Source organism: Vicugna pacos, chromosome 2, assembly GCF_048564905.1.
Source record: "Vicugna pacos chromosome 2, VicPac4, whole genome shotgun sequence".
In the NCBI taxonomy this organism is placed as follows: Eukaryota; Metazoa; Chordata; class Mammalia; order Artiodactyla; family Camelidae; genus Vicugna; species Vicugna pacos.
Genome location: NC_132988.1, coordinates 116,153,327 through 116,176,781, shown reverse-complemented (window position 1 = coordinate 116,176,781; position 23,455 = coordinate 116,153,327). Strand labels below are relative to the sequence as shown.

The window sequence follows — 23,455 nt, the reverse complement described above, 5'->3', positions numbered from 1 at the left end:
GGTGAAGCAGTTCAGGGACTGAGCCATGAACTCTCCGTGGTTATATGGTGGGAGGGTAAGAGGTGTCAACAAGAAGCATAAAAACAGGCAGCCACGGGGGGCGGGGGGGGTACCGGAGAGTGTTGTTGGGGATGACAGAGGAGGGAGGGACCTGAGGGGAGGGCTGAGCCATGTGGGGGTCCTTGGTGACCTTGGGGAGTGAGGATAACAGTGGAGCGATGAGGGTAAAAGCCTGCTTGGATTGGGTCAAGGGAGAATGGTCAGGGAGGCGGAGACCTGGGGTGTAAGCTTCTTGGAGAAGTTTTGCTGAAAAGTGGGGAGAAATTGGACAGTAGCTAGTAGGAGATACAGATTTGAAGGGTTTTGTTTTTTTGTTTTCTAAGTTGGGAGAAATAACAGCAAGATTGTATGAGGCTAGGAAAGATTCCATAGACGGGAAAAGTTGATTTTATAAGGAACTAATACGTGTAGTGTTCACTGCGTGCCAAACACATCTGAGCACTGTGTTCACGTATTCATTCTTTTGGGGTGGATGGTGCAGGAGAGAGAAAGGAGAATTGCTGGGACCAACCCAGTTCCCCGGGTGGAGGGGGCGTGGCTGGGAGGTGGGCACTTTATCCTCTGTCGCTGAAGAGAAAGTATTGGCTGTGGGCCCCTTGAAAGTGAGGTGGGGAGGTCGGGTGGGGAGAGCTTGGAGGCGTTCTCAGAAAACACAGTTACAACTGATGCTGCAGATGGGGAAGGAGAGCGTGGAGGCGTGAGGAGGGAGAAGACATGAAATAGCCATCTAGGACTGCAGGAAAGCAGATGCAGCAGGGAGGTGCAGTGTAATTGCCACCCCCTTAGGGGGCCACTTGTCATTCGTCATTGTGTAAAGCCAGTATTTTGATCTCTGTCTGTTTGATTCCCACTTGATCCTAAACTCAGCTGGACGGTGAGCTGGTAACTGTACTACTGTATGTCACAGTGACTTTTCCCTTCGTAGATTAGGGAGCTTCAGAAAGCAATCTTACTACTTAAACATCTCCTTTAGCTTCTCTAGATTTTATCACAAAATGGTTAGAAGACCATTTGCCCTGGTTTCTTTTTTTAAAATAAAGTGTCAGTCGTGGAACACTTACTCTCAAGAGCATTACTTCTGCCCTTTTAAATTGCATTGTGAGGACAAGTGTTAATAGCAGTTCCTTTCCTTCATATTTCCACTTCTTTCTCCTCTTCCTTGTGTCTTTGTTTCTATTATTATCTCTTGCTCACCCAGGACCCAGATCTCAGGGTCTGATGGTGCTTTGCCTCCAGTATCTATTCTGTTCCTGACGATGTTTACATCTCAGACCCATCGCCTCTTTTCAGTCTCCTGCCACCACCCGCATTCTGCCATTGCTCCTATCTCAAATTTTAGTTCAACAGAAAATCACTAGCACCTACATGTTATGTTACATGGTGCTAAGGGTACAGTGATGAGGAAGGCAGGATTCTCTGCCTGTTTTTGATAACCTGTCGCCTGATCTTCCCCCTCTGTTCCAGCTAACGTGGTGTTGCCACGTTTATCTCCATCACGTTCTGCCCTTCCATTGGCTACAGAATAAAAGACCTTCGACTAGCACAGAGGCCCACCAAGAACTCATCACTTCTGCCTGACCTGTGCTCAGCCAGACTGAACCTCTGGCGCTTTTCCAGGCAGGCTCCCTGTCCCCTGGTTCCATCCTGTCACTTAATGTTTCTTCTGCTCTCGTCTCCCAATGGCCACATCCCGCCTTTCAAGATTTAGTTCGTAGATCACCTTCCTTCCGATTAGCTAGTGGGGAATAAGCACCCCCACTTCTGAGCTCTCCTGCCTTTCATGACACATGAGCTGCCTTAGGTGGTTCAGAGCATGCAGCCAGGAGCCTTGGTTCAAATCCCCGCTCTGCTGATTATTAGCTGTGTGACCTTGGCAAGTGATTTAATCTCTGTGTGTCTCAGAGCATAAAATGGAAATTATAACAGTACCCACCTCATAAAATTTTGATAATTAACTGGGTAAATATGTGTGAGGTACTTGAAACAGTGAATTAGTGTTGGTGTCCATGCATGGAGAGTGTTCTATACCGCTACCTGTGTCCATGTGTATGTACATAAACCTGTGGATGTTACCTGTTGTCATACAGTCTATTGAGAGCAGGGTCTGTATTTTGTTCATGTGTTTAGCCCAGACATTAACAGACATGTACTAAGGGCAAGGCATATACTTGCTTGTATTTAATATTTATAGCAAAAATGAAATTGTAGTCTTTAACTTTTATCCATACCTTTGCAATAACTTTTGGAACAGAGTCTAAAATAATTTACATTATTCTTCTCTATTCTCAGGAAGTATCTAATTGCATATTAAATTAATAAACAGAATGTCTGTGCTATTTTATAATTTTGTACTTGCCCTTTCTTAACATACTAATCAACCAAATAATTTTAAAAAGCCGATTCCTTTCCATTTCTGAATCATTGAATAGACTTACTCCTCTGGTTTTTTTCCTCCTTTCTCCCTGAAGTAAATTGACTAATCCAAGCCTATACCTAAATAGTCTTCTTTAATTGAATCTAAAATTTAGATAAATTGAGTTCTGTAATAAAATTATTCCTCTGTACGTCATAAAGGGAATAAAATTAAAGTTTGAGAAAGTTATGTATGCATGTCCTATGAGAATATACGTTTTGGAATTATTTGCCAGATGGTTAACCTTTTCAAAACAGTAGTAATTGTATTATTGTGAGACTTAATTTGGGGCTGTGTCATTGGCAAGCATTCATTACTTTTGATGCATGTGTTTCAATGCCCATTACATAGCTGTGCTGTTCTTCAAATGTCACAGAAGAGTCCGAGTTTGACCCCTTCTTCAGGCTGCTGTCTCCTCATCTGTTGTATCCTAAACATTGCATGCCATCTTCAACCCCACACCTTACCATCTTTCCTTCCACATCGGGGCCCTCTCCTGTGCTCTGTGTCCTAGGCTTCCCCGCACGTACCTCCCGACCCAGGCAGCCCCTGTGACCCATGAGCTCTCGCTCAGATCTGCTCTGCCTCCTCTCCCCACCAACATGACCTTACCTCTTCATTGCTGCCTGGATGCTCAGTGCCCTCCTAACTAGGGTCTGATTTCATCCACCTCCAGGCCAGCTACCACAGAGGACCCCATGTAAAATGCAGATTCTCCTGTTTAAAATCCTCCAGTGACGACACCAGCCAGCAGTCCCCAACTTCTGCACTGCAGGGACTCCTTGCCGACTGATAGTGGTGTATTTGTATTTTGTATGATTGTTGTATTTGGGGGAACCTATTGATACTGGAGAAACAGCTATTGCAGATTCAGTAGCAATTCTAAATAAATGTGTACTTATAATACCACCTCATTCCTTTGAAAAATAGTGTAGACATAAGCTAGACACATTCAGTGTGGAAACGCTGACTGGATGCATGTGATATGCTGCCCCTTGAGATAAATCGAGATTCCAGAGGTCCACAGCTAGGATGCTTGTCTGCAGGGACCACCTGGTTTACGTCTGTTTTCCCTTTCGCTCTCAGATGTGGCCTGTCATCAGTCAGACATTATATGGTCATTCCATCCATGCCCTGCAGGTTGAGGATTTGGAGCAAGTCTTCTCCCGCTGTCTCCCGTGTGGAGAGTGTTCCTCTCTGCCTGACCAGCAGCTCCCCTGCGAGAACTGACCACTCCCTGCTTGGGTCCCACTGTCTGCTTCCAGACCAGCACCACCCACCGCAGTTCCTTGTGTTCCTCGTGTCTGTGCCGGTCTCCTCTGTGGTGCAGTTCCCACTTAACTTTAAACCCCCAGCCCCTGCCACAGTGCCTGGCATACGGGAGTTAGTATACTAGTGACTGAATGAATGAATCGTGGGGATTAATAAGTAAATGAGATACACGTAAGGCACTGAGAACAGTGTCGGGTGCACTCTACATGCTCAGCCAGTTGTTAGCGCACCTACTGTGCGTCGGACAGCAGTTTAGATATTGGGGAAACAGAAATGAATGAGACGAAGTCCCTGCTTTCATGAAGCTTGTGTTCTCCTGGGAGGAGATGGATGTTATTATTTTAGAGGGAAAGTGTAGCCAGGTGAGGAAGAGATAGTTGGGGTGGAACAGTGTGATTTGAGAGCCCCAGCCCTCCCATCACAAAGCAGAGCGTTGGGGGTGGCTTTGAGCTGAGAGAGGACAACGTGATCCCTGGCGCAGGCACGAAGCATCACTGAGGGCCGGAGCTGGCACAGCACCGAGAGGGGTCAGGCCGGGAGCAGGGCCCGCGGGCGTCTGGCTGACGCGGGACAGCAGGGGAGGGGGGACAAAGTGAAGTGAAGAGGGCGCGTGGCAGGAAGTGTGGTCACAGCTGGCGGTTGGGAATATAGGACTTGATATTTTATTCTCAGAATTAGGACGGGCGGCTCCCGGGGCTGGTGGGGCGAAATGGAATGATTATCTAAGGTCCCTTCGAACTTGGTATTTTGCGATGCTGTGTCTCAGCTGTAGTGTCCAGAGTGTAGGCACCGTTCATAGTAATGCTGCCACGCCTGCCCACGTGTTGCAAAAACAAGCAAAGTGATGCAACTGCAGTGTTTTCAGCCTCAGGGTGCAGCGTTACTGAAAGTGAGCACCCTTGCTCGTTCAGTGACTTTAGAGTTTGTTTCGCTTACTGTCAGGGGAAATGAAAAGTTTCTGAAACCTCTTCTACTCAGTTTTGAAGACTGTCAACATGGGGAAAATGGCCCCCGAGACAGCTCTGCACATACGTCTCCAGAGCCTCCAGTGTCCCCACCTCACCCTCCATGCAGCCCCCGGGGTGCTTGTGTGGGAATCTGATTGTGTCCCTGTGCTGTGTGACAGCCTTCGGTAGCTGCCCCGTTATCCTCAAGGCCCAAGCCCACGTTCTCTAAAAGGCCCGTGTGCGCCGTCCCTGACTCTGCTCTCGCCCCCCCCCCCCACTCTCCGCTGGCCTGGCCTGGTCCCGTCTGGTCTGCAGGAAGCTTTTTTTACGTGTTGGTGCCACTATCCGGAGCATTCTCTCACCTCTTAGCCTGGCCGAGTGCCTCATCCCTCACATCTCAGCTTAAACGTCACTCTGCTGGGAGCCTCGTTCTTCCCTGGCGCCCCGCCCAGATGCTATACGGGGTCATTTGCTGCTGCCCTTTGATTGTATCCTCTCTCTGTCTGTTAGCCACGTCGTGTCTGAATATGGGAGGATGACAGACACAGAGCGAGACCAGATAGACCAGGATGCTCAGACGTTCATGAGGACCTGCTCGGAAGCCATCCAGCAGCTCAGAGCACAAGGTGAAGTGCTTGGAAGGACGCCGGCAGCCTGCTGCCACCAGTCACGTGCTCATGTCAGACTCGCTGGCCCAGCCAGCTAAAGCTCTCTTCTGTGTCCTTATTTAGAGTTATATTTAAAACTTAAAAATTCTTCTTTTCCTGATTAATGTTTTGCCTAAGCTGTTAAAAGTAATGAAAAAGCCATGATTCAAGTTAAACAAATGGGAAGAGAGAGGTGGAAGGGTTGGTTCCAGACAGAACCAAAAATTTTCCAAGGGCCAGGGTCAGAGAGCATAGATCGTATGTGGAAGCATGTGCGTGCCTGCGTCTGGGGTGGCATCGAGCGGGGCAGCTGGCGTTGGCATGCAGATGAGGGTGGAAGGGGGTGCCCTGGACCCTCCACCAAGAGCAGTAAAGCAGACTGCAGTCTCAGACCCTCACGGTCAAGAGGGAGGAGCCACGGCTGCACCTGTACCCACCCCAGCTCCACCATCTTCTGGCCTCGGGCGAGTCACCTAACCGCCCGGGTCCCAGTTTCTTCATCTGTAAAATGGAGACAATTGTATGATACATGTCTTCGGGTTGTTAGGAGAATTAAATCCTCATAGCATCCTTAGAACCACAGCTAGCATTGGGATTATTATCGCCATCGTGCTTCCATCAGTGTTTACTTCCCACTGAGGCACTGCGGTGGCTTCCCAGGGTGGGTGTCTTCCTCGAGTCGGTTTTAGTTGGCTTGGGCAGGTGGAGGCTCCATCAACACAGCATGGAGTCCCCGGGCCAGCTGCTCCTGTGCTTGACGCAGACTTTTGTTGGGAAGCTTCCATTAGAGCCCTGATGGGCCACCCAGACAGTTGGGTGCAAACTATAGTCATTCTTGCCGAAGAAGCACTCATACACACAAAGTTTTGTGTAATCTCATGAACTCCTCACATGCGTCTCAGGTTGGGAAGCCCTGTGGTAAAAGTAAATCCTGCCCCCAGACCCTGCAGGACGTTCACTGAGATAACCTAGAACATACATGAATGTTAATAAAACGAGGAAGTAAGCACCAGACCACGTGACCTTGGGCTACTTACTGATTCTGAACCTTAGTTTCTTCCGGTGTGAATCAGGCATACTCATAACTGCCTTTTGGATTGTTTGGATCATTAGCAGTAATTTATGTAAAGTCCGAGCAGAGGGCCTGCATGTGACAGGTTCTCAGTCTCTCGTGAGTGGGAGCTGTCCTACCAGATAACTGGCACAGACTCTAGGAAGACGTGATAGTTCACAGAAGAAAGGCATCCTCGTGGCTCGGAGAGGCCAGGTTTCCTGGAGAAGGAAGGTCTGACTCAGTCTCTAAAGGGAATGTGAGTGGCTGAGGCGAGAGGACGGAGCATTCCAAGCTGAAAAATAGTACAGACAGTCAGGCAGAGGGGGCATGTGTGCTTTGAGTCTGATTTGAACGTGTTCCGTGAAGGTCAGCTTGAGCGTTGGACGCTGTTAGTGCAGACAGGTCAGCACTCAGAAGTGGGCCGCGTCAAACACTCCCCCTCGGGCTGTGATAAACCATAAATTACTTGCCTGGACTTTTCCTGCAGGCTTCGTCTTTTACTCTTGCAAAGTCTAATAAATCTTACTCTTTTAGAAATGTTATGTGATTTGACACGACTTGTTTTACAGCCATGTTTTTAAGAATACTTCTAATGACAGAACTGTTGTAAGAACGCTGATGGATTGTTCTTCAGTCTAGTTCAATGCAAAGACCTGAACAGTGTCCTTTTCTGTTACAGCCCACAAGGAGATACATTCCCAGCAAGTGAAGGAGCACAGGAGCGCTGTTCTGGATTTCATCGAAGATTACTTAAAAAGTATTTCATTTTATCTTCAAGATCAAATGTGGCATTTCGCTGTAGTGAGATGCAAATTTAGCTTTACTAGCTGCAGACTCTACTGTCTCATTGTATGTAATGATAGCTTTGCCTGAGGAGCAGTCTTAAATGGTCTCTGTCCTGGTGTTTCCCCCTGAACAGGAGTGTGTAAACTCTACTCAGAACAAAGAGCCATCCGAGTGAAACGAGTGGTGGACAAGAAAAGGCTGTAAGTGTTGTCTCTGTTCTTTAATTCATAATAGCAGTGTTCATGGCTCCCAGGGTCACAGAGCTCTGTGCATCACGATGTGCAGTGCTTGAAATTCCTCGTGAAATGCTGTCACGAGTGCCCAGCGGGCACTTCCCACATGCCAGGCACTGTGCCTGACGCTTCACCCACTCACAACTACCTCACAAGGCTGGGGCTATCATGCCCCCATTTTACAGATGGGGAGGCTGAGGCTTGGGAAGTTAGGTGACTCCCTGCAGCCAGGAGGCGGTAGAGCTGGGACTTGAGCCCAAGAGGTTGGTCCAAAAATGCATGCTCTTGCCCATCTTGTGCTACTAGCCCTCGAGGCTGGCACAGGGTTAGCCGCTTTTCCTTGGACTCTCTGCCCTCACGCCGCCCCTTGCGGTCTCTGAAGGCGTCTTGCTGAGGGAAGAGCTGCAGCGCAGGAAGGCCTCGTGTCATTGGCGGCGCACCTCTCTTCCAGTGCCAGGCGCTCCGGGTATACACCCCACTCCAGCCCTACCCCTGTTCAGTGCCCGCACTGTTAATAACCCCCTTTCACAGGGGAGGACACTGAAGCTGCAGCAGGGAAATGACTTGGCCAAGGCCATGCAGCCAAGAAGCAGCATTTCCTGTGGCCCCTGTCTGTCTCCCATAGGGCTGCATGCCAGCTTCCAGTGCACAGGGGCTGTGTCCTCATGGCCACTCAGCCAGCCTGCGGTGGGATTCCTCAATGAAGAGGGGGTGCTGGGACCAGGCTCCAGCTCTTGACCACTTCTAAACTAGCTCTGGAGAGATTTTAGAGTGTTCTTTCATAAGATAACATTGCATTACTATTTTAGGACAAATTTTCTCAATTCTTACTGTGTCGGGGTCCCCAGCCTCAGGTGAGGTGATTCACTGGGGGACTCACAGGATTCCGCATATAGTCCCACTCATGGCTGTAGTTTATTCCAGTGAGAGGGTGCAAAGCAAACAGCAAAGGGAAAAGGCACTGGGATGAAGGATGGGGGTGCCCAGGAGCAAGCGTCCAGAGCCTTCTCCAGGGCGTTGCACAGGATGTGACTGGCAACTCGTGTGAGATGTCGTCCACCAGCGAAGCTCATGAGAGACTCACAACCTGGGGATTTTATCCTGCTCACATAGGCACCTTCCAGCTGGCATGCACCGAAATTCCAGACCCCCGGAGGGAAAGCAGGCATCCAGCAAAAACCACGTTGTTTGCACACAGTTCACGCACAGGGTCCCACTCTTAGCGGTCAGGGTGGCCGGAGCCCTCCCAAAGTCCAAGCCCCCACCTCCTCCCAGGGGCTCAGCTTGCAGGCAGGCCTCTCAGGGTTTCAGTCTCGGGCCTCTGGGGTTAACTTTTTCTTGCACTCTTGTGAGACAGAGTTGCAGTTGTAAATGCCAACAAATGGAAGCACATGTGGAGGAGAGTGAGGTGAGACATGTTACCTGTTGGCAGATAGGTACTGTTGATCACACAAGATACTGATGGGGTAGGCAGAGAGAAGCAGAGAGGCTCTGCTCTCAGGGAGCTTTGGAGTCAGTCTGGGCTACTATAGAAACGAAAAATAAGCTAACTTAATCAGGATATGTCATAATTAGTGAGACCAGGAGTAGGTTCAGAGAGGGGCTGGCACTATTAAATGGCAAAGCATAGGACATAAGGGCTCCAGCTTACAGCCATACGGCCTGTGTTCAAATCCTGGCCCTGCCACTTGCAAGCTGTGACTCTCGGACAATCACTTAACTTCTCTGTGCCTTAGTGTCCTCACTTGTAAAATGGAAAAAATGTATAATACCTACCTTGTTGGGTTGTTATGGGGACGCAATGAGTTGACAGAGATAAAACGCTTACAGTGAGTGGTTAATATATGTTAACTTGTACTATTACATGCTGTTAAGCATTTATCATGTTATTTCATTTAATCCTCACAGCCATTCTTAATAAATATTAGTATCCCAATTTATAGAGGAAATTGAGGCTCAGGGAATTGGGGTTACTTGCCCAGTGTCACACAGCTGAACTAAGATTTGAACGTCAGGTTAAGCAGGGCAGATTTCTCAGACAATGGCCTTTGTGTTGGATGTTGAAAGAAAATAATCCAGTTAAGTGATGAGAGAGACAGAAAGCAGCCCAGACTCGGGAAGGAGTGCCGGCGGGGTGTTTGCTCCAAGCGAGTCCTGGAGGAGAAGGTAGGGCTCTGCTGGCATATGAGTCACCATTGCGGTGGTATGTGGCCACTGGGTCTCACATTCCCCCGAGGGAGAGATGCCACCTTCTGCTTCCTTATCCCAGGCGGACCCTAACGCTGGAGACCTAGCAGGCACCTTGAGTAAAGTAAGAAGGGGCTTCTGCTGCTGCCTCCTCAGTGCTCAGCTCTCAGCAGAGGTTTTGACAAATTAAGATCAGTCAGATGGGAATTGTTCCCATTTAGGCAGTGAAGTTTAGCCAGTCTCCTGTCAGACAGCTGCCTTGTGCCAGTTACTTTGAGCAAAGGACCTTGAGGGAAATAACTGTGACCCTTCGCGACGTGGTCCAGCCTCCCTTCTGGTTCCTTCCTCACCTTGCCCCAGAAGGCGTCTGTCTAAAACATGTATGATTTTATCTCTGCCTTGCAAAGGCCAGACTTCATGGCATGGCATTCCAGGCCCATGACACTTTGTTTCCCGGTCGGCCCCCATGGGTTTATGCTCTGGTCATACCTGCCTACTTTGTGCTCTGAAGAGGCCTTGTTCTTTGACGTTCCTGAGCCTTAATCTTCGCTGATTTCTCTGCCTAGGCTGCCCTTCACGAATATAGTTACATTCTCTGTCCCTCTCCCGCATTCATGTCGCAAGCAAATTCCTATTTACCCTTCCAGCCCCGGTGAAGATGTGGCCTGCTCTTTAAGGACTTCGCCAGTTCCCGTGGGCCGTGGTAGTGGCTCCTTCCTGTGTAGGCTCTCTGCACGTTGTCCTGGTCAGGTGTGACACTGCCGCTCCTGCAGAGCTGCTAATGCCCCCCTCCGCCCGCTGTGCAGCACGCTGCCTGTCCCGGTCCGCTGAGGACTGTGGAAGGAATGAGCCAGTGACAAGTCTGCTGGAGACAGCTTGGCTGCGAGTAGGGCTTTTCGTTGCCAAGCTGGATTGGTGGGTCCTTTGTTTTTGTATTATTTTGTTTTGATTGATGATGGTTTTTGTTTAAAATCACTCTTAGAAAAGAAATTTGAGAAACTCAAGTTCCCGTGTTCTATGACATTGTTGCTGCTATCGTATTTGTTTTGTTCTTGGTGGGAAAAAAAAGCACACTTGTCAGTAAAAGGGCAGTCTGATTGTTTTTATTTTAACTCTTTCACAGTGTAGGAGAAAAGGTGTTCTATGATGATGACTGTTTTCACAGAATGGTGATATCACACTAAGCTCTCATACCAAAGGGCTCTTATTCCAAACTGGGTGAAAATGTTCTGCCCACTGAGACAGCAGTGGTCTCAGCTGATCTTTCTGGATTTGTCCCTCTGTGACTATGTTCTTAGAAGGACAGTACCATTGTTAAATGTGACTCTTCTCACCCATCCCCTGGGCACTGAACTGAGTCGACAGTGGGACCTGCTGTTAGGTACCTTAAGCTGGACGTGCAAGGTGGTGGAAACTTCTACTGGGGTCTCATCTCTGTTCTTTCTCCTGCTGTGAGACTGAGAGTGCTTTGAAGGCAAGGGCCATTGTGTCTTTTGTCTCTGTGGTCCCAGTGCCTTGATCAGAGCCTGGCACAAAGTAGGTGCTCAGTTAATGGTTCTTTAATAAAGGAAGGAACGGGGCACAGTCACTCATTCCTGGCTCCTTAGATCTGCATGTGAGAGCTTATATGTTGGAAAGGTTGTGGGCAGGCAGTGTAGACACAACTGCAGTACTGGCACAAGTGACCTTGTTGTCCTGAAAGGGTTTAACACGTACCCATTATCCTCCTGATCGCCCTGAAGCACTACTGTTTTGTTTAAGATTGAAGTTGAAACAGCCAACAGATGCCCTCCTAGGCATATACTCATCAAATTAAAAATCAATTAAAAATCATCAGAAACAGTTCTTCTTTCCAGAAAGTAATCAAGTTGTATGGCATTGGCTTTCTTTTTCCTGGGGAGAGGTTTGAAGTGGCAATCTGAAAATTAAACCTAACCTCTGATACTCTTTTCCGCTAGTTCAGAACATTTTCTTTGTGGAGGGGTATAAACTATACAGAAGTCCAGGAACAGATCCAGACGTAACATCGTAGCCCTTTCTCTTCAGACTGCTGTTTCCTTCTCATCCAGCGGTGGCTCATCTGATCCCGAACCTTACTTTAAAGTTTGCTGGGTTCTGGAATGTCATTTGAACACATCACTCTCACTAGTACAGTGATGTTCTTAGAGTGGAAACTTTGGCTATTTTTTTCTGCCTCAGGGGAGATCTGAGAAGGACAGAACATATTGTCTGAAAGACGGTGGTTTCTTGTAACATTGTGGAGGTTGTGAAAGAGCAAGTAGGAAGACTGGACAACTCTGCAGCACTTGTCGGAATTTATCATTGTGGCTTGAAGTTAATTACCAGAATATGATCACATCGTACTGTTACTTCTAGAGGATGATGTAAATGAGAATTTCCTAAGATACTCTGAGGAAATCCTGGTGACCTAAATAAAATGTGTTACTCTGTAGACAGTTTCCACGATCAAACAAGTCTGAGAAACACTTAGTGTACAGAGTGCTCGGAGTGTTCACTGACCCTGTGCCCTGATGATATCTTTCTAAGAGAGCCCTGCCCACTGCGGAGCCCTTCACTCTTGAAATACCTGGCGAAACAGTGCCGAATCCCGTGGCCAGGTGTATCACCTTGAGTTATTTATTGTTTACTCCCTGATGTTGGGTACAAAAGATACAAATTTTGCTACATTCCATTTTTCCTCCTCTAAAAAGAACGTTGGTTTTCTTACAGCACATACTCTCACCATACTTACTTGGTACTTAAAGAATGTACTCAGAGAATTATTTATGATGCGATCCTCTCATCCCAACTAGATTGGAAGCCTGGTGAAGGCAGAATTTTGTCTTTTATCTCTTTATGTTCACAGCCCCAACCCAGTATCCTACATAGAGTAACAGCTCAGTAAATTTTGCCAATGTTGGGGAGGATAATGATAATAAAGATGAAGAAAACAAGAAGTGATGTGACGTGATATTAGGTCCAGAGCAATGATTTTGTCTTTTTTCTAAAGTTTTAGCTTTATTGAGGTAAAACTGACATATAAAATTGTAAAATGTCTAAAGAGTACATTGTGGTGATTTGATACACTGTACATTCTGAGAGGATTCCTGCCCACCTAGCTCATTAGCACATGCATCACCTCATGTATTTATCTTTTTAGGGGCAGTGGTTGGGAACATTTAAGCTCTGCTCTCTTAGCAAATTTCAGTTATACAAAACGGTGTTGTGAGCTACAGTCACCTTATTGTCCATTAGACCCTCAGACCTTGTTCATCCTATAGTGGAAAGTTTGTACCATTTTACCAGCCCCTCCGTATTTCCCCTACTTGAGATTTTGTCTTGTGTACCACCTAGAATAGGGGGCCAGAGCTAGCCCTTTGCCAGTTTTTGTACGGCCCTCAAGGTGAGCGTGGATTTTATATTTTTAAATGTTTGTAAAACAAGAAGCAAAAGAAGAAATATATGAGTTAGAGACCATGTATGTTCTTTCACAAAGCCTACAATGTTTATCATCTGACCCTTTACAGAAAAAGCCTGCTGACCCATGGCTTAGACCAGGCTCTCTAAGTTGGAGGACCACTTTTTTGTTGTATGTTCTTTGCAGTCCATCACAGACTGATGTGTCCGGTTCCACCGCACAGATCGGGCTCACGGCTTACGCTGCAGGTGACCCAGCAGTGTACCCTGTTCAGAGAGAGGAGCCCCCTGATTAAATGGCAACATCGAATTGCTATAAATGTTTCTTAATGCTTATTCTTCACACTTATTCATAGGAGACCAGTAACAAACAGTTCACAGTCTCATACTGGTCTATGGACCATACTCTGCGTAGTACTGGCCTGAAAATCACCCAGCGTGGACTAGATGCCCAGTAAATCTCTGTAAGTGTGACGGTGGCTGAAGGCAGTGAGGTGCTTCCCCGTGGGAGCACACGGGCCAGGGCCAGAGTACGCGCCTTAGTCTGCAAGCCCGTCTTTGACATGACAGTACTGCAGTATTAGGTCTCAAAAGTATCTTCTTTCTGCCTGGAGCCTCTGTTGGGGGTGGAAAGGAAGTGTAGGAGCGCTGCTCGACTCGGGTACGGACCACTTTTCTCTAACAATTAAGGACTTCATTTAAGGTTTGCAAAGAATTTCCACATATTTTATTGTTTCAAAATGAGAAAAATGTGTTTCTCTCCCTCCTTTCTATCTCTTTCTGCTCTTAAATTTTAAATAAAATCCCAGTTTTTCAAATAAGGGACCCAGAAGCAGATGTTGGCCAGCTGGAACGTGCTGTGAGTGAAGTTACGAAGCTCAGCCTTCAGCTGGAGAAATTAATTTAAGTAAATCATGGAGCATAAACTGATCTTTCTGATGACTTTTTAAAAATTGCTCTTTTCAAATTCCCTTCAACTAGTTAATTTTTAATTTCCCTGAGGATTTTAGTAGACATTCTATGTATAATTAGATGTGTTTTCATCACTTAAAAAACACTTAACTTTGTCTAAGTCTGCCGCATTGCAGTCTTTTATTCATTTTAAATGGAAAACTGGCACATTGGCATGCTCTGGACACAAAGGAGATAGACATTAATGGAACCCTTTATTTAAAAGTCAGTTAAGCCATTCTCCTTCCTGAACAATTGAGTCCTGCAGCCACGGTCGGGGCACAGTAAGGTGGGTGTCTGCAGCGAGGGGGAGCTGTCGTCTCCCAGGGCAGGTCGGAGTCTAAGCCAGCTGAGGGGTGGCTCAGCATGGCCAGAGAGAGCCTGAGCAAGGACAGGGGCATGTCCTTGCAGGGTGAGGAGTGGCAGTGGAGATGGCAGGCTGGTTATATACAGGGACATTGATCAGATAACTAAGCATGTAAGGGTAGCGGAAGCCAGGTTTCACACTGTCAGGGGAGTGAGAGGGAAATTGGATTGGAATGAAAGGTACTGATGTGAACTCACGGTTTTTAATTTACATAGATGCAGAAAAGAAATATGGTTGTAAATGTGTGTGCATGACTAGGTGTGCAGACACACACATATATGTTCTGGCTCTGTCCACTGAGATGTCCTGGATGCAGTGACATCCCAATAGCAGTAAACGTGCCTAGCACTCAGATCTTGGCTTCTAAGTAGCAGTTTTAGCTTCTAGGAACTGCGGTTCCTTGGAGAAGTGGCTGAGTTTGGGGCTGGGTCAGGAAAAGTATAAAATGAGCCTGAACATTTTGTTGTACCAGAAGGCAAGGAAGGGTTCAGGGAGTGGTGGGGACATGTGAAAAGGACATAAGCCAGTTTGAAGGGGCTTCCACTGACCAAGTAAGAGACAATTTGAGCATCAAAGTAAATGATAGCAGATTATAACCCACTGAATAAAAAAAGACATCATGAGTCCATCTGGATAGGAATAAAGAAATGAATAAATCAAGAGTCTGAAGTTGATAATTGCGTAGTATCAAAGCATTCCCTTCCCCAGGACTTGTTATCTGCAGAGAGGGAAGGAGTAACTGTGGTTACAGCCACCACTGCAATCAGGGGATCAAAGTGAAATCACGTGCAGCCTGGTAGGATGCAGTGAGAAGAATGGGAATAGCATTTCCCTTCTATCATGTCATCATTTTCACACCAGCGATGCACAACCTGAATCCAACCACGAGGAGAGGGCAGACGAACTCAAACTGAGGGATGTCTTACAGAGTAACTGGCATGTTATTGTGGATTAAGATCATGAAACTCACGGAAAGACCAAGATCTGTTCAATCCAAAGGAGACTGAAGAGAAATGACAATTAGATACAGTGTGTGACTCGGAACTGATTTTTGTTTTGTTATAAAGGATGTTACTGTGATGACTGGTCAAATTAGAATAGGGTCTAAGGAAAGGATGGGAGAAATGTACCAGTGTGAATTTCCTGATTTTTGTTTGTTTGTTTGGTTTGGGGGGGTGGTAATTAGTTTATTTATTTACTTTTTAATGGAGGTACTGGGGATTGAACCCAGAATCTCATGCCTGCTAAGCACACACTCTACCACTGAGCTATACCCTCCCTCCTGAATTTCCTGATTTTGATGGTTGTATTCTAGTTGTATCAGTGAAGGCTCTTATTTTTAGGAAATACTGAAATATTCAGAGGTGAAGGGGCACCAGGTTGGCAACTTACTCTCCAATTCAGGTTCAGGAAAAAGGGCTTCTTTGTACTATACACTTTAGACTTTTCTGCCTGTGATTGTTTCACAGTAAAATAAACAAAACCCCACAAGATACTACCATCTCACAGATGTTAGAGTGGCCAGAATAAAAATGACCAGTGTTAGGGAGGATGTGTAGCAACTGGAACTCTCATTTATGGCTGGTGGGAATATAAAATAATTCTTTATTAGAAACAGCCAAATAATTCTCCAAGGGTAAATAACCATCCTGTGACCCAGAAATTCCACACCTAGGTTCTTTATGCCCAGAATATCCTTTCTGCTTTTCTGTGCCTGGCAAAACTTTACCCCTCTTTCAAGAGTTTGCCTGAGTGACACCACCCTCGAGAAGCCCCGGTTATTTCTGTGCTCTGAATTAGTAGCACTAAGAATTTGTAAAGTACTTACCTTTTACATAGGACTTTTCTTTTTTGTCTACTGTATTATTTAGTCTTTGCAACAACTTTGATAATATTGGAAGGTTACTGGAAGCCAGGTTTCTCATTATCACAGAAGTGAAAGGGAGAAAGGCAGAACGAAGCCTGTTTTATTGGCTGAAACAAAAGGTACTGAAAGCTACTTTACAGATACGGAAACTGAGGCCCAGGGCACAGGAGGTGAGCCGGGAGCACCTGCTGTGTCCCACCCTCTGTGCCAGATTCCTTGTCTTGGGTGATCTCATTCAGTGTCTGCAAGAACCTTTTAAGAAAAGGGCTATTTAATTCATCTTGCAGATGAAGAAGACTCAGACAAAGAAGATAAAAAAACCTGTCACACTGCAGGTAAGTGGCAGACTAGAGGCCACTCTGCAGATGAGCTGCAGACTAGAATCCAAGCCCACTTTTGTCTCCAAATCTGATTTCTAGACACAGCGTTCTCAGGCAGTCAGCCAGCCAAAGGTTTAAGGACCTGTCATGGCATTTGTGGAATCACAGAGGTAGCCTGTCAGCCAAGACGGTCTAAGAGGGCGTCAGGTCAGTCCTGCCGAGGAACATGGCCAAGGAGAAGGCTGCCCACCACTCAAGCAGCTTGTGATCTCCCCAGCTGGCCTCCTGAGACTCCTTAAATCCGTCCCCATCCATAGCACCAACCGAGAAGACCAGCACTAGTTAGGCCCGTAATTAGAAGACGCTGCTGAGTCCCTCGTACTGATGGTAGCAGTGCTCTCCCCTCTCTGAATTTTTCTGAATTATTGATGGATTGTGTCAGCTGTTTCCTTCTGTTCCTCTGTTGGCCTGTGTCTTGTCAAAATAAAAAAATGTGTATTTTTTTAGGATGTCACAAGACAATCCATCTAACCACTCTACCATTCTTATTACCCAGTGATAATAACCACAGTGGTAATAGTGGTAGTAACAGCTAATTTTTTCAACTCTTACTACACGCTGTGGACTATGGAAAGATTTATGTGTAAACCAGTAGAAAGATACTCTGACAGTCCCATTTTACAGATGAGAAAACATGCTAAGAAATGGTCAGCCATTTGTCATTTAGTAACTGGAAAAAATATGAAAATCTGGCAAATGGATTTCTTGTTCATGTCACACTAGTTTAAACATTGGCTAAGGTGTCAGGTTGCCAAGTGCTAAATCCCAAAACTAATAAATTTAGTAATCACATTTATACATTTAATGTCAAACAGAACAAGTTTGTGTTTTATTTTTAAATAGTTTTCTTTTTTCAGTTATGTCATTAACTGGCTTTTTTGCTTAACCAGTTTTCTCTTTTAGATTTACCCATGTTATGTTTATCCATAATTTTTTCTTCCTTATGAATGAATAGTATCGCAGTGCATGAATTTACCATAGTTGTTTTATCCGGTCTCCTGTTGGTGGACTTTTGGGTTGTTCCCACTGTCTGGCTGTTCTGGATAAAGATGCTGTGAACATTCCTAGACGACTTTTGTGTGGATTTATCTTTTCATTTTCTTGGGTAAACACCTAAAGGTGGAGTTGCTAGGTCAGGGTGGAGGTGTTTCTTAAGCTAAGAAACTGCCTTAAGTTTTCCGAAGTGGCTGTGCTGTTTACAGCCTTGTCAGCTTGTGTGGAAGCTCCTGGTGCTCCACGCTTCACCAAGGTTTGAGGTTGGTGATGTTTTTAACTGTTGTAGTGGGTGTGTCGCAGTGTGTCACTGCGGGTTTATTTACCCATGCTGCTGGACGCCTTCCCGTTCATACATTTCCTTCTGTGAGATGTCTGGTAAGTCTACACTTGACCTGGTTGTTTATCTTTTTCTGTTGACTTGTATCGGAATTCTTTGTGTACCCTGCATACAAATTCCTTGTCGGGTATTTGCTGCAAATACGTTTTCCTGTTCTGTGGCTTGTATATTCATTTTCTTAAAGGTGTCTTTTGATGAACAGAAACTCCTAATTTTGAGGAAGTCCAGTCTATCCCAAGGGAGCCAAGATACCCTTTTTTGTTTTCTTCTGGAATCTAGAGTTTATGTTCAGGCCTAGCATCTATCTCGGGTTAGTTTTTTTGATATAATGGATGAGGCTGAGGTTCATTTTATCTGTGTAAGTATCCACTTATTCCTGCAATATTTGGACTTTCTTTTCCTCGTTAAATTGATCTTGCATTCCGTCAAAAATCTCTCAGCCCTGCATATATACCTGTTTCTGGACTCTCTGTGCATATCGTTGACCAGACTGTTCTTAATCCAGTACCTCACCGTCTTGATTCCCGTGGCTTTGTAGTAAGTCTTGAAGTCAGCTAGTGTAAGCCCACCAGATTTCTGCTTTCTCATTGTTAGTTTTGCTTTCTAGATCCTTAGTATATTTCCATGTACATTTTAGAATCGGCTTGTCACTTTCTTCAGGAAACCTGTTTGGATTTTCATAGGGATTATGTCGAATCTATGTGTAAATTTAAAGAGAACAGATGTCTTAGTATCTGTCCACAAACATGGTATATTTTCATTTATTTATTTCTACCTTTATTTTTAAATTTTTTTCTCAGCAGTATTTTGTCATTTTCAGTTTAGAAGTGTTGTTCATCTTTTGTTAGATTTATTCCTAGATTTTTTAAAGCCTCTTATAAGTGGTACTGTTTTATTAATATTATTTTTCAGTTTCTCATTGCTAGTGTATAGAAGTACAATTGATTTTTGTATCTACAAAGTACTTTGTGTCTTGCAACATTAATTAATTGACATATTAGTTCTAGTAGCTTTTTTGTAAATTCTCTAATTTTCTACATAAACAGTAATGCCATGCATAAATAATAGTAGTTCTATTTTTTAATCTTTATGCCTTTTTTCTTGCTTTTTTGAGTTGCCTAGGACCTGGGCCTCTAGTACCACAATGAATAGAAGTGGTTAGAATGGACATCTTTGCCTTGTTCCTGATGAAGGGGCAAGGATTTGTTGTTTCGCATTAAGTGTCATGTTAGTTGTAGACATTCTGTAGCTCTTTATCAGGTTAGGAAATTCAAGTTCCCTTTTTGTCGGGGGCTCCCTAGACTGCCCTCAGGCTTCGTTATTTGCTAGAAGGACTCACAGAACTCGGAAAAGCTGTTATGCTCATGCTGTGGTATCACAGTGAAAAGATGCAGATTAAAGTCAACAAAGGTAAAAGGCACATAAGGCAAAGTCCAGCGGAAACCAGGTGCAAGCTTCTAGCTGCCCTCTCCCAGTGGCATAGCATGGACAGGGCTTAACCTCCCAGCAGTGAGAACGTGTGACATGGGACAGCTTGTACAGAGTACTTGTCAACCAGGGAAGCTCGCTGGAGCCTTAGCATCTCATATTTTCATTGGGGGTCAGTCATGTATGCACGGGGTACCCAGCAGTTGACCTTAGTTACTCAATCTCCAGTCTCTCCGGAGGTCAGGCTCGTAGAGCTTGGTCCAAGGCCCCATCACAGATCGCATTGTTAGCGTAAACTGTCTCGTGTGGGCCTTGGCCCCAGGTGTAGAGAAACACTCGTTATCGGGCAGGGTGTTCCAAGAGCTTGGTGGTCATCTCCCAGGAACTGATCCAGGGCCAGTTTCTTTGTCATATGTAGAATTGGAACACCCTAGACCTGCCGAGTCAACCCTTTCCTGCACACTTTCTAATCCTAGCTTGCTGAAAGTTTTTATAATGAAGGAATCTTGAATATTTCAAATGCTTTTTCTGTATCTGATGAGGTGATCATGTGGTTTTCATCCTTTCTGGTAATGTGGTGTGGTTAGAATGTTCATAGTGCCACATGGATTCCAATACAAGGCTCATTGTTTCAGAACCAATATTTTTCCTCTTATTAGCCACTTATTGACAATTATAAAGCACCCATTCATTCCACCTGTATTTACTAAACACTGAATGCCACGCACTCATCTGGGACCTAGGGCCACAGAACATACACAACTTATGAAGTCGAGGCCCCCGCTCTCAGAGTGAGCGCTCCAGCGGAGCAAGGCAGACGGTAAACAAGTTAACTAGTGAGATCGTTCCAGACCGTGGTGATTGCCGTTAAGAAGACGAGCAGGCGCTGTGGTGGAGAAGGCCTGTGTGAGGTGGGAGGGTCGGGGGTGGGGGGCCTCTGTGAGCGGGTGGGATTGCACCTGGCCCTGAAGGTGGAAGAAAACACAAGGCGGTGGGGGGAGCCCCGGGGCAGGTGCCAAGTGCTGAGGCTTAGGACCTGAGACGAGGCCCTGCCATCAGTGGGTATTTAGAGCCTTGTGCTTTTACAGGTCAGTTTTTTAAGATAGTACTCATATATCACATATATGACATAACACATGCATGTGTATGTTCAGCGACACTTCTCCATTGGGGTAAAACAACCAGCTTCTTGGGTTTGTTGAACCTGGAATAGTTGGCCTCGCTGCCGATGGGTAGGGAGTGGCGTCAGCAGGTAGGGGGGTCCCGTGTCCTTTCCTGCAGCCTGCAGACTGTGCTCCTCCCGCCACGCGCTTTGGTGCAGGGTGTGCAGTCCGCCTTGTAGTAAGTGCCCGCAGGAGGTGAGTGGGGCGGTCACTGGGCCCAGAGACAGCAGCTCTGCTCTGCAGCGGCACAGCAGGCTCGGAACAGGCGTGCGGGGTCACGTGTGCCCCCTTCTGCTTTCAGACAGAATCCTGTTGTGTAAGTAAATTACATGTCTACTGATTTTTGCTCTTTAGATCTAAGCTGGAACCAGAACCAAATACAAAGCCAAGAGAATCCGTGTCTTCTGAGAAAGTTTCACAGACTCTTTCAAAAGACTCTGAAGAAAAATCTGTCACTGAAGAATATCCAGGTATGAATTAAAATCAAAATCTCGCCTGTCTCTCTTCCTTATGACATGTTGGCAAAAACATAAAGCAGAACAAAAAGGAACCTGGCCCCAGACATCTCATGGTGTTTGTATTTGCATAAGCAAAGGAAACACGGAAGAGGGAGCTGTTTTTGGTCACAGCTAGATCCTAATGACTGCTGCTGGGGCAGGGTGGGAGGATCCTTGGCACCTGGGAGCCCTTGAGCCAGCAAGGTCCAGAGAAAGCACCTGGGCCACCGTGCACAGTGTTGGGGGTGCTACCTCCCCTGCGCCCCTGCGGGGCTCGTCCCGGTGATCTTGGTATGCTGTCAGCACTAGCTTGCGTGGTGGGCCTGACCATCCTGCCTCTGGGTGGAGCACGTAATTTCAGCAGCCTTGATCAGCCAACTGAGTGAACAGGACAGAGCGCAAGTCTGGGTTTCCGTGTTTCCTGTCTTTGTGTGTGCTAGCTGGCCCAACTTCAAAACTTACTACAAAGCAACAGCAATCAGGACAGTGTGGTACCGACACAAGGATGGACATATGGATCAATGGATTAGAATTGGGAATCCAGAAATAAATCAAGTGGCTCTGGTCAGCTGATTTCCAACAAGGGTGCCAAGACCATTCAGTGGATATCCACATGCAAAAGAATGAGGCATAACACTCAAGTCACACCATGTATAAAAAGTAACTCAAAATAGACCGAAGGCCTACACAGAGCTAAAACCCTAAAACTTACAAGAAAACATGGGGCTAAATCTGCCTGGTCTCAGACTGACAAGGCTATGACACCAAAACACAAGCAACAATTAGGTAAACCGGCCCTCATCAAAATTAAAAGCGTTTGTGCTTCTCTTGTTAAAGAAAGAAAGTGAAAAAACCCACAGAATGGGAGAAAATATTTGAAAATCATATCTGACCAGGGATCTGTATCTAGAACATAGAACTTTTACAACTCTGTAATAAAATGGTAACCTAATTTTTAAATGGACAGAAGGGCTGAATAGAAATTTCTCCAAGGAAAATACACAGACGGCCCATGAGCGCAGGACACGACGCACAGCACCCTTGGTCGTCAGGGAGAGGCAGATCCAACAGCAGCAAGTGAGGTTTCACTCCACGCCTACCAGGATGGCTGGGGTGAAGGGGCAGATAATAACCAGTGTTTGCAGGATGTGGGGGATCAGAACCCTCACGGGTAAAAGCTCTCCAGGCAGGGGGACCGGCCAGTGAGAAGGTCTAGGAGGGAGAGATGAGCTTGGTATATTCAAACACACGTGCACACACCTGCACATACACAGACACTCGCAGAGGGAGGCACCAGTGAGAATGGTACAGGGAGAGGTGAGAGATGGAGGTGGGGGCCTTGATCACCCAGGGCTTCAGCAGCTGTGTAACGGTCTGGCTCTGAGTCTGTGTGTAGAGAGAAGCCCCTGGAGGTCTTTAAGCTGAGAGTTCACATTTTAAAACCTCTCCTGACTGCGGTGTGGAGTTGGAGTGAGAAGAAAGTGGAGCCAAGTAGACTTGTTGGGAATCTACTGCAGGAGGCCGGATGCAGCCAGGTGAGGTGTCTCACCTGAGGGAGGCAGCGGTGGAGGCCGAGGTGGCCACGGGGAGAAGGGCCCAACCTCCGGCCGTACTCAGGAACTGAAGATTCCCAGCAGCTGGGACATGAGATGTGAGGGACAGAGAGCAGTCAGGGCTGACTTCTAGGTTCAGGCTTGAGCACCTGGGCGGACTGGGATGAGGAAGGCGGGAGAGAGACCAGGTTGGCAGCAGGGCTGGGAGGAGCGGGCCGGGAGCAGAATCAAAGCTCTGGTTACACAGGCGAGATCTGAGATGCCCGTTGGCTTTTCAGGTGAAAACAGTGAGTCTGCTGACGTGAGCCTGGAGCTCAGGGCATAGCTTGGGGCCAGAGGTGTGTGGGGGTCCTAGGAAATAATAGGCAGGCTAGAGGCACTGGCCGGAGGCGTCACCTAAGGGGAGCATGTTGGAGGCAGGGTGGGGGCGGGAGAAGCCTCTGTGGCGCTGCCCCGTTCTGCAGGGCCTTGGACATTTCGTCTCTGTCCCCACCTCGATGCTGGCGGGTAGATCCCGTTCCCCACACCCAGCTGATCCCTCCTAGGGGTCACGTATCTGCCCTTTCCTCCGTGCCTGCTGGAAGACAGTCTCTTCCTGTCCGTGGACATTGTGCTTAGGTTATCTACGGTTAGCAGAAAGATTTATAAAACCTGGGCTGTTTGGTTATCCTTTTGCTTAGGTTTTCAGTTTTTTCATTTCGCTTTTGAAACGTGAGGTGTAACTTAGACAAAAAGACTTTAGGACTAAGGGGCAAAGTTCTAGGTGGAGGGCGGGTTCTTGCTTGTCATGCTCCTGTTTCCTGAAAGAGGCACTGGTCGTGTTGCTTTTTCATTTAATCAGCACAGTAGAGCGCCTCTGAGGTCACAGCTGACCTGTGCACATCCGACACTTAGGTCTTC

At 46.6% G+C, this 23,455-nt stretch overlaps 1 protein-coding gene across 1 annotated transcript in view; it reads left to right on the top strand.

Moving 5' to 3' along the window:
• STX18 (syntaxin 18) overlaps positions 1 to 23,455 on the top strand; it is a 111,345-nt gene that overhangs the window by 73,479 nt on the left and 14,411 nt on the right. Inside the window, exons 3-6 of the mRNA XM_006216380.4 lie at positions 5,203 to 5,318; positions 7,073 to 7,150; positions 7,313 to 7,379; positions 20,860 to 20,975. Coding sequence (XP_006216442.2) covers positions 5,203 to 5,318; positions 7,073 to 7,150; positions 7,313 to 7,379; positions 20,860 to 20,975 — 377 coding nt within the window. The remainder of the gene's footprint in view (positions 1 to 5,202; positions 5,319 to 7,072; positions 7,151 to 7,312; positions 7,380 to 20,859; positions 20,976 to 23,455) is intronic.